General features: G+C 39.7%; 1 protein-coding gene and 1 pseudogene across 1 annotated transcript; one reads left to right on the top strand and one right to left on the bottom strand.

The window, feature by feature from the left end:
* Positions 1-188: 188 nt before the first annotated feature.
* On the bottom strand, positions 189-7,761 carry LOC113072150 (retinol dehydrogenase 8-like; annotated as a pseudogene).
* Positions 7,762-8,032: 271 nt separating this feature from the next.
* On the top strand, positions 8,033-9,015 carry LOC113072149 (bifunctional apoptosis regulator-like). Its single transcript, XM_026245274.1, has 3 exons — positions 8,033-8,266; positions 8,483-8,664; positions 8,767-9,015. Exons 1-3 carry the CDS (start codon positions 8,054-8,056, stop codon positions 8,963-8,965), a joined length of 594 nt encoding a protein of 197 aa, XP_026101059.1. The 5' UTR covers positions 8,033-8,053; the 3' UTR covers positions 8,966-9,015.
* The last annotated feature ends 395 nt before the right edge of the window (positions 9,016-9,410 follow it).

The following is a 9,410-nucleotide window of genomic DNA, read 5'->3' as shown; positions in this document are numbered from 1 at the left end:
CTCAAGAAGAGCTTCTCTAGATGTATGACAGAAATAAAGTCAATCTAATGAGTGAAGCTGGTTAAGCGGAAATGCATATTTCCGGACATGAAAGTTTATTTTTAGTATACTTATACTACCATGAATTAGATATTTTAAATACAATTAAGTTATGTAATTTTCACAAGGGGTAGCACTGCTGAACACAGTTGATCTGGCTCTAATTCAGTCTTTCAGGAGCTTCAGAGCTTCAATCTGCTGCTTGATCACTAGAACATCTTCATCAGCATCTCTTCTTCTGAAATGATGCTCTTTTCTGCTTTATTATTTCTCCACCAGCACAACAGCTTTATATGAAAGGAGCCACACAGCTATCACTCAAATATCTCTAGAAATAACATTCAGTTTCAATCAGAAATCTACATTAATATAGTGCTTTATATACAATCAGAAACTATTCTTGAACATCTCATATGAGGCTCGTACTCTGAAAGCTACAAAGATAATCAACATTTCTCTAACAGAATATTTGTGCATCTAGAATTTAATCTGTTCAAAGATAGAAATACATATTTCTGTTGGTACAGTAGTATGCATGCGTTTGAGAGAGAGAGTACATGTGTGTGTGTGTGTGTGTTAGGCTGGTGATATTGCTAGTGCGTGTGTGTATGTGTGTGTGAGAGTGTTTGTTAGGTTGGTGAGATGGATCTTCTCCGTAACCATCCGAAGCTCAAGAACTTCATGATTCTCACGGTAACATGCATGACTCCTCCCAGGTTATACAGCATGTGATAGAAGGTGTGAACAGACAGCCTGCGCGTCTCATCTGCGTACTTCAGTGCCACGATCGGAGTGTACAGAGGATTCGTCAGGTTACGGAACGGAGGCCGTGACGACTCAATCACCTTCTTAGTGCACTGCAGACACACACATCATATAATAAACACTTGAGCTCTGTGAGGTTGGGTGGATCTTATTCCCTGCAAATGTATTAACTGTTCATAATCTGGAAGGAAATCATTCTGAAAGTGAAAACAGTGATATTGTGAACGGGTATGAGTTGATGTTCTCACCTTAGCGACGTCTTTAGGTGTTTGTCCCAGGCCTTGGAAGAGGTTGACTTGTGTGGGCAGGTAGCAGGACCTGAAGTGATGGAGCGTCTCTGGATCAGCACCAACAAACTCCTTCTTAGAGACTTCTGTCATCAGCTTCAGCTCAAACTCAGTGTTTACAGGCCCGGGCTCGATCAACGATACACTGACACACACACAGAGAGATGGGAAATACGTCAGACTGAAGTGAGAGACATCAGCACAGATCTAGTGTTCATGCTTTTGATCACGAAAAAAAAAAAGAGTCCAAGGCCATCAGAAACCTTAAGTCACATGACTTATCATCGTAAAATCAAATGACAGGAAGAGGAAATGAGGAGTGTGAGTTGAATGGCAAATACTGAGACTCACTAGACATTAAAATTCATCAGCTGGATGGCAAGACCCTCACACAGTCCCTCCGTGGCGAACTTTGACGCAGAGTAAACATCATTAAACGCCACACCTGTGAAGAACAACATGAGTCTGATTTGTTTGGGGTTTCCACTTGTGTGTGATTCAGCAGATGCTCCCGAGAGCTCAGAGCGTGTGTGTGTGTGAGCGTATCACCATGCAGGCCCAGCACGCTGCTGATGACGATGATGTGTCCGGAGCGTCTCCTCTTCATGTCGGGCATCACCTCTTTAATCATGCGCACAACACCATAGAAATTGGTCTCGAACACCTGCTCCATCTCAATTCAATTCAATTCAATTCAATTCAAGTTTATTTGTATAGCGCTTTTTACAAAACAAATCTTTACAAAGCAACTTTACAGAAAATTATGTTTCTACAATATTTAGTAGTAGCTAGTAGTTTGTGCACATTTGACAGGATTTTAGAAAAAAATAATAATAATAATACAAGACGTAGTCAGCTAGACGATGAACTATCAATATTATTAATTAAGTTATTATATGATTCAGTCACACATTTAGCAATAATTGTTAGTTCTGTTTGTTGATAAAGGGTTAGCATCATCTGAGGTCCTCTTAGGGTCAGCATCATCTCTTCTCAGGTGTTCTGGATCCAGACTGGAGGTTGTGTAAATCCTAGTTACCACGGGATGTAAATCCCGTGGCGAAACATAGAAACAAAATACAGACATCATTAGCATAGCTGCTGATCCAACAAAGTAAAATTAGTTTAACCCAAGCTAATGAATAAAAATGCACCTTTGATCAGATGCAACTACACTCACAATTTAAAAGATACATTATTCGAATGCTTGGCGAAAGAGATGTGTTTTTAATCTAGATTTAAACAGAGAGAGTGTGTCTGAACCCGAACATTATCAGGAAGGCTATTCCAGAGTTTGGGAGCCAAATGTGAGAAAGCTCTACCTCCTTTAGTGGACTTTGCTATCCTAGGAACTACCAAAAGTCCAGCGTTTTGTGACCTTAGGGTGCGTGAGGGGTTGTAACATGGTAGAAGGCTAGTTAGGTACGCAGGAGCTAAACCATTTAGGGCCTTATAGGTAAGTAATGATAATTTGTAACTGATACGGAACTTAATAGGTAGCCAGTGCAGAGACTGTAAAATTGGGGTAATATGATCATATTTTCTTGACCTCGTAAGGACTCTAGCTGCTGCATTTTGGACGACCTGTAGCTTGTTTATTGAAGAAGCAGGACAACCACCTAGAAGTGCATTACAATAGTCCAGTCTAGAGGTCATGAATGCATGAACTAGCTTTTCTGCATCAGAAACAGATAACATGTTTCGTAGCTTGGCAATGTTTCTAAGATGGAAGAATGCAGCTTTTGTAACATTGGAAATATGATTTTCAAAAGACAAATTGCTGTCTAATATGACACCCAGATTTCTGACTGTAGAGGAAGTAACAGTACATCCATCTAGTTGCAGATTGTAATCTACAAGATTCTGTGTAGTGTTTTTTGGTCCAATAATTAATATCTCTGTCTTATCCGAATTTAATTGGAGAAAATTATTTGTCATCCAATCTTTTACATTTTTAACACACTCTGTTAGCTTAGATAATTGGGAAGTTTCATCTGGTCTCGTTGAGATATATAGCTGAGTATCATCAGCATAACAGTGGAAGCTAATTCCGTATTTTCTAATAATATTACCAAGGGGCAACATGTATATTGAAAATAGAAGGGGACCTAGGACGGATCCTTGTGGCACTCCATATTTTACTGATGATAAATGAGATGACTCCCCATTTAAGTAAACAAAATGGTAGCGATCGGACAGGTAGGACCTAAACCATCTTAGAGCCTGCCCTTGAATACCTGTATAGTTTTGTAATCGATCTATGAGTATGTCATGATCTATGGTGTCGAAAGCAGCACTAAGATCAAGTAAGACTAGAAATGAGATGCAGCCTTGATCTGACGCAAGGAGCAGGTCATTTGTAATTTTAACAAGTGCAGTTTCTGTGCTATGGTGGGGCCTAAAACCTGACTGAAATTCTTCATACAGATCATTTTTATGCAGGAAGGAGCTCAATTGAGCAGACACAACTTTTTCTAAAATTTTAGACATAAATGGAAGATTTGAAATAGGCCTATAATTTGCCAGTACACTAGGATCTAGTTTTGGTTTCTTAATAAGAGGCTTGATAACTGCCAGCTTGAATGGTTTTGGGACGTGACCTAAAGATAACGACGAGTTAATGATATTGAGAAGCGGTTCTTCGGCTACAGATAACAGCTTTTTCAGTAATTTAGTGGGTACAGGATCTAATAAACATGTTGTTGGTTTAGATACAGTGATAAGTGTATTTAGCTCTTCCTGTCCTATGGTTGTAAAGCACTGCAGTTTATCTTTGGGTGCGATGGATGAAACTGAAGTGTTAGATGCTGTAGAATCTACATTCGCTATTGTATTTCTAATGTTATCTATTTTATCAGTGAAGAAATTCATAAAGTCATTACTATTTAACGTTGGTGGAATATTTGAATCAGGTGGCGTCTGGTAATTTGTTAACTTAGCCACTGTGCTAAATAAAAACCTTGGATTGTTTTGGTTATTTTCAATGAGTTTGTGGATATGCTCTGCCCTAGCAGTTTTTAGAGCCTGTCTATAGCTGGACATACTGTTTTTCCATGCATTTCTAAAAACTTCTAAGTTAGTTTTTCTCCATTTGCGTTCAAGACTACGAGTTACTTTCTTGAGAGAGTGAGTATTACTGTTATACCATGGTACAGTACGTTTTTCTCTAACTTTTTTCAATTTGATCGGGGCAACAGCTTCTAATGTATTAGAGAAAATAGTGCCCATGTTGTCAGTAATTTCGTCTAATTCATGTGTATTTTTGGGTTCAAATAGCAGTTCAGATAGATCAGGCAGGTTATTTGTGAATCTTTCTTTGGTGGCTGGAACAATAGTTCTGCCCAGATGGTATCGCTGCGACATATAGTTAATATCAGTTATACGCAGCATGCACGATACAAGGAAATGGTCTGTAATATCATCACTTTGAGGTACAATATCTATAGTTGTAAGATCGATTCCATGCGATATAATTAAATCTAGTGTATGATTAAAACGTTGAGTGGGCCCGGTGACATTTTGTTGACTCCAAAGGAGTTTATTAGGTCAGTAAACGCAAGTCCTAATGTATCATTTGCATTATCAACGTGAATATTAAAATCTCCCATGATCAGCGCCTTATCAACTGTAACTAAAAGGTCTGAGAGGAAATCTGCAAATTCTTTTAGGAATTCTGTATACGGCCCTGGTGGTCTATGCACAGTAGCCAGAGCAAGAGATACATTAGATTTCTTTTGCATCTCTGACAGAGTAACATTTAGCAGAAGTATTTCAAAAGAGTTAAACCTGTATTCTGTTTTCTGGGTAACATTGAGAATATCACTATATATTGTTGCAACCACGACCAGTCTGACAGGGCTCATGCTTATAACAGTAGTTTGGTGGAGTAGACTCATTTAGACCAAAATAATAATTTGGTTTTAGCCAGGTTTCAGTCAAGCAGAGTAAATCAAAACTATTATCTGTGATCATTTCATTTACAATAACTGCTTTTGGTGTGAGTGATCTAATATTTATGAGCCCAAACTTTAAAAATTGTTTTTGTTCATTTACTTTACATTTTTCTGGTTTAATTACGATAAGATTTTTTTTAGATCCTACATTATATTTATATTTTGACCTCACTATTCGGGGGAACAGACACAGTCTTAATAGTTTTTACAGCGCAAGTACTTTTATCATTTAAGCGGGTGGAACAAGACTCATCATAATGGTTATTTGAGAATTATCTTACTAGTCACATGGAGTGAAGTGTCCTGGAGATGTTGTCAGAGAGCAGCTCCGCTCCGATTCTGCTGGGGTGCAGGCCATCAGTGCGAAACAGTCTAGGACGCTCCCAGAAAAGATTCCAGTTATTAACAAATAGCAGTTTCTGTTCTTTACACCATGACAACAACCATTCATTTAAAGCAAAAAGTCTACTGAACCTTTCGTGTCCTCGTCGATACGTGGGCAGTGGTCTTGACATGACGATCATCGCCGCGGGCGTCGTGCTGCGAACCGTCTCTATCAGGCTCCTGAAGTCCCTCTTCAGCATCTCCGTCTGCCGCAGCGTGGTGTCGTTAACCCCGGCGTGAAGCACGACCGCTCTGGGGCTCTCGTCGTCCTTCAGGATCGTGGGTATCTGCGCAGAAACATCGAGAACACGAGCACCAGGCAAACAATGAGTGTGCACTTTACCTTCGGCTAACGTAGCACTTACGTGTCGGACGATGGAGTCTCCGATGATCACAGCGTCGCGTCCTGTCTCGCGGAGGGGAGCGAAGCGGTTCTGGATGGAGATCTCGAAGGCAGGAGGGGGAGAAGTCGTCGCCCGGGACCCGGCTCGCGTCCTTCGCTGTGGATGCACCCACGGTCCGTGGTGTCCCGGCGTCGCAGTGAAGGACATCTGGGTAGATCGCGTCTTGGGTGCACCGGGCCTGTGCAGAGAAACTGTGCATCTCATCCAGACTGAGAGCCTCAATCGGCCCCACCAGACCCACGCCAGCGTTATTAACTACACACACAGATCACAGTTTGACTGAACCTTCACAGCTCTAACATAGTGAGATGGAGCTTCCATCTTTACCTTCTTCATTACTTGTATAGTTGCTGTGCTGGATTAATTAGTTAAACTCATTTATAGGGAAGCACCGAATGTTTGGCAACCAAAATTATTCAGCTGAAAACAGCAAAAACCATAATAAGCAAGACTTAATAAATTGCACCAAACAATGATGTGATACGATCAAATAGCAACCACTGGAGAGTGAGAGGCATGTATGGCAAGCCGTTTTATCTTAAAATATTCCCAGCGTCAATCATCATAATTGCATATTTACTAGTAACAATTCGATTAGAGATCTCTCTAATTCAGTTCTAACTAATAAAAATGCAATTATAGAGATCTCTAAATAAATTCTTACTAGTAATAAATCTAGTTACAGAGCTCTACAATTGTACTCTAACTATTAAAAAAAAATTTTTAAGCATTTTTGTGTATATGCTATTTACACAGTTTAAATAGAATCTATAGCTATTTTCAACAATGTTAAAATAGTAGGATTTTCTGCTATTTATACTACGTTTTGGAAATGGTGGCAATTATCTGCACCTCAGTATTGTATTATATTATAAATATGTATGCAATAATAAGTTAATGAGTGTAAATTTAATAACAAATTTGTAAAAAAATTAAATGAATTAGAGATGTCTTTAATGCAATTTTGTACAAGTAGCAAATAAATTAGAGAGCTCTCTAATTTAATAAGAGTACTCTGCAACTAAAAATACCTTTAATTCGATTTTTTTTTTACCAGTAACAATTGAATTAGAGAGCACTTTAATGTAATTATTGCTGGTAACAAATTAATTAGAGAGCTCTTTAATTCAATTACAGAGCTCTGCAATTAAACATATCTTTAATTAGATTTTTTACTAGTAATAATTAAATTAGACATCTCTCTAATAGGAATTGTTTTAGGAAGGATTCTATTGTGGAGCTCTCTAACTGGAATTATTAGTAGAAATTCTGTTGTAGAGTTCTTTAATTAAAAATGAATGGAAGTCAGAAGGGACATGTAACTAGTAAAAATGTATTTGTAGAGCTTTCTAATTATAACTGTTTCTAGAAAGAACTGATTTAGAGAGCGCTCTAACTGGCATTGTTATTGGTAAAAATGCAGTTATGATGAGTAACGCTGGGAATATTTAAAGATAAAACAGCTTGCCATAGTCATGCACTCTTTATAATGAAGCTAACATGTCAGCAGTGTGTAAGCATCTGAACTTGTCCAAGAAAGATGCAAAAATCATTACAAGCACTGACAGCAAGAGACTGTTTGAGACTAAGATACTGTTGTTTTGTAATAAATTTTTTCTTTGAAAAGCAAGACAAAAAAAAAAATTGTTCAGTTTCGAATTCGGTCAAGATTTTCATTTCGGTGCATTCCTACTATTTTATGTAGAATTACATTCAAATGTTTGGGGTCATTCAAAAGGATGTGTGTGTGTGTGTGTGTGTGTACTCACTCAGTATGTCTATATGTCGATCTCTGATGCTGTCGACACACTGTTTGACAGATTCATCACTTCAGACGTCCAGCGTGAGCAGAGACAGAGTTTTACCGTACACGTCTCCTGCCGCTTCAACTAACTTATCCTTCCTCTTCAGATCCCGCATGGTACCTATGACTGAACACACACACACAGAGAGAGAGAGAGGAATAAATACTGAACACACACATACACACACACACACACACACAGAGAGAGAGAGAGAGAGAGAGAGAGAGAGAGAAAGAGAGAGGAATAAATAAACGAATAAATGATCTTGGCCAAAAAAGAAAGCAACTCTTGATGTAAGTGTGTGTGTGTGTGTATGTGTTTGTGTGTGTGTGTGTGTGTCTGTGTCTGTGTCTGTGTATATGTGTGTGTGTGTGTGTATGTGTTTTTTAGAGTTCACTCAAGTACACTCGTCAGGGATGGTCAGATTGTTGAGCGTCATCTCTCTCTCTCTGTGTGTTCAGGATCTGTATTTAGGGAAGACTCTGTTTCTGCTGTTGAGTTTGCGCAGATTTCCTCGTCTGACGATGCTGTGTCTGTTCCTGTTTGATTATGAAGACACGTTCCTGCCCTTCATTCACACCAGCTGCCCGGCACCAAGCTCCCAGGACAGTCTGCTGGACACACCACTGGTGCGTCCCTCTCCAGCACATCTGCAGACCACTGACACGTGTCACAGACCTTGCAGATTGTTCACTATGAATGTTTGGAGGAAGAATATTAGCAATTCTCACCTCGCTCTCATCTGTCAATTGTTGGAGATAAAAAAAAGGTGGTTTCTATATTTCTTTAAAATCACAACTGTCTCTTGTTTTCTGCATCTGCTGCATCAGGATTGGCCGGGCTAGAGTCAGTGGGTGGAGTTTCTGCTGATGTACTTCCTGTTGCCCTATCAGCTGCTGTCTGCGGTGGCCTGGCACTGGATGAGTGTTCATTACTGGACGGCACGCGTCGTCATGTTACACACTGTGCTACTGTCCACGCTGGATGTGCACTACTTCTGGACGCTGTTGAAGAGAGGACAGATGAGGTACACACACAAGACAATCAGTTATAATAGCACAGTTATTGAGAGCTGCTGGACTGCTGTGTGTGATTTCTCTCGGCTGATGGGATGTTGTTGTGATTGCAGGACGCTCCCTCGGCGTGTTTGGCAGGAGGTGTTCAGGGTGATGATGGAGGAGTCTCTGTTTGTGCTGATGTGGTCTCTGATTCCTCTGTTCTTCTGTAACTGTCTGTTCTACTACAATCTGTACATCTGCCCCTTCAACACTGCAGCGCTGGTCAAACGAACACTGCTGCAGACAGACACACAGCAGCGGAGGATCTGACACACGCACACACACACACACACACACACACACACACACACACACACACACACACACACACACACACACACACACACACAGACACACACACACACAGACACACACACACACAGACACACACACACACACACACACACACACACACACACACACACACACAGCAGTGGCACACATTCACACACACTGTCATGCTGGGACTGTAATTTCACAATCACTCTACTGCTGTTGAATGATATTCAGGTTTATAGTATGGTCAGTTTTGGACATCTTATTCCTTTATCTCTTCAGTCACCTATTTGGTGTTTATTTCATGCTGTTCAAGAGAAATTCAGACAAATCTGTGCAATTAAAATAAGTAACGCAGTATTTATTTTTATATTATGATTTACATGTTATAATTTGGGGCAAAATGGAAAAACATTTTAAAAATAAAAAAGAGAAAGTT

This window comes from Carassius auratus, unplaced genomic scaffold (genome assembly GCF_003368295.1).
Source record: "Carassius auratus strain Wakin unplaced genomic scaffold, ASM336829v1 scaf_tig00008558, whole genome shotgun sequence".
Lineage (NCBI taxonomy): Eukaryota > Metazoa > Chordata > Actinopteri > Cypriniformes > Cyprinidae > Carassius > Carassius auratus.
The sequence above is the reverse complement of the archived record's forward strand: the minus strand, read 5'-3'. Positions and strand labels throughout refer to the sequence as shown.

Coding starts and splice junctions, on each gene's coding strand:
- LOC113072149 (XM_026245274.1), top strand. CDS start 8,054: ATGGTCAGATTGTTGAGCGTCATCTCTCTCTCTCTGTGTGTTCAGGAT. Junction 8,267..8,482: donor GTCTGCTGGACACACCACTG/GTGCGTCCCTCT, acceptor TGGCCGGGCTAG/AGTCAGTGGGTGGAGTTTCT. Junction 8,665..8,766: donor TTGAAGAGAGGACAGATGAG/GTACACACACAA, acceptor TTGTGATTGCAG/GACGCTCCCTCGGCGTGTTT.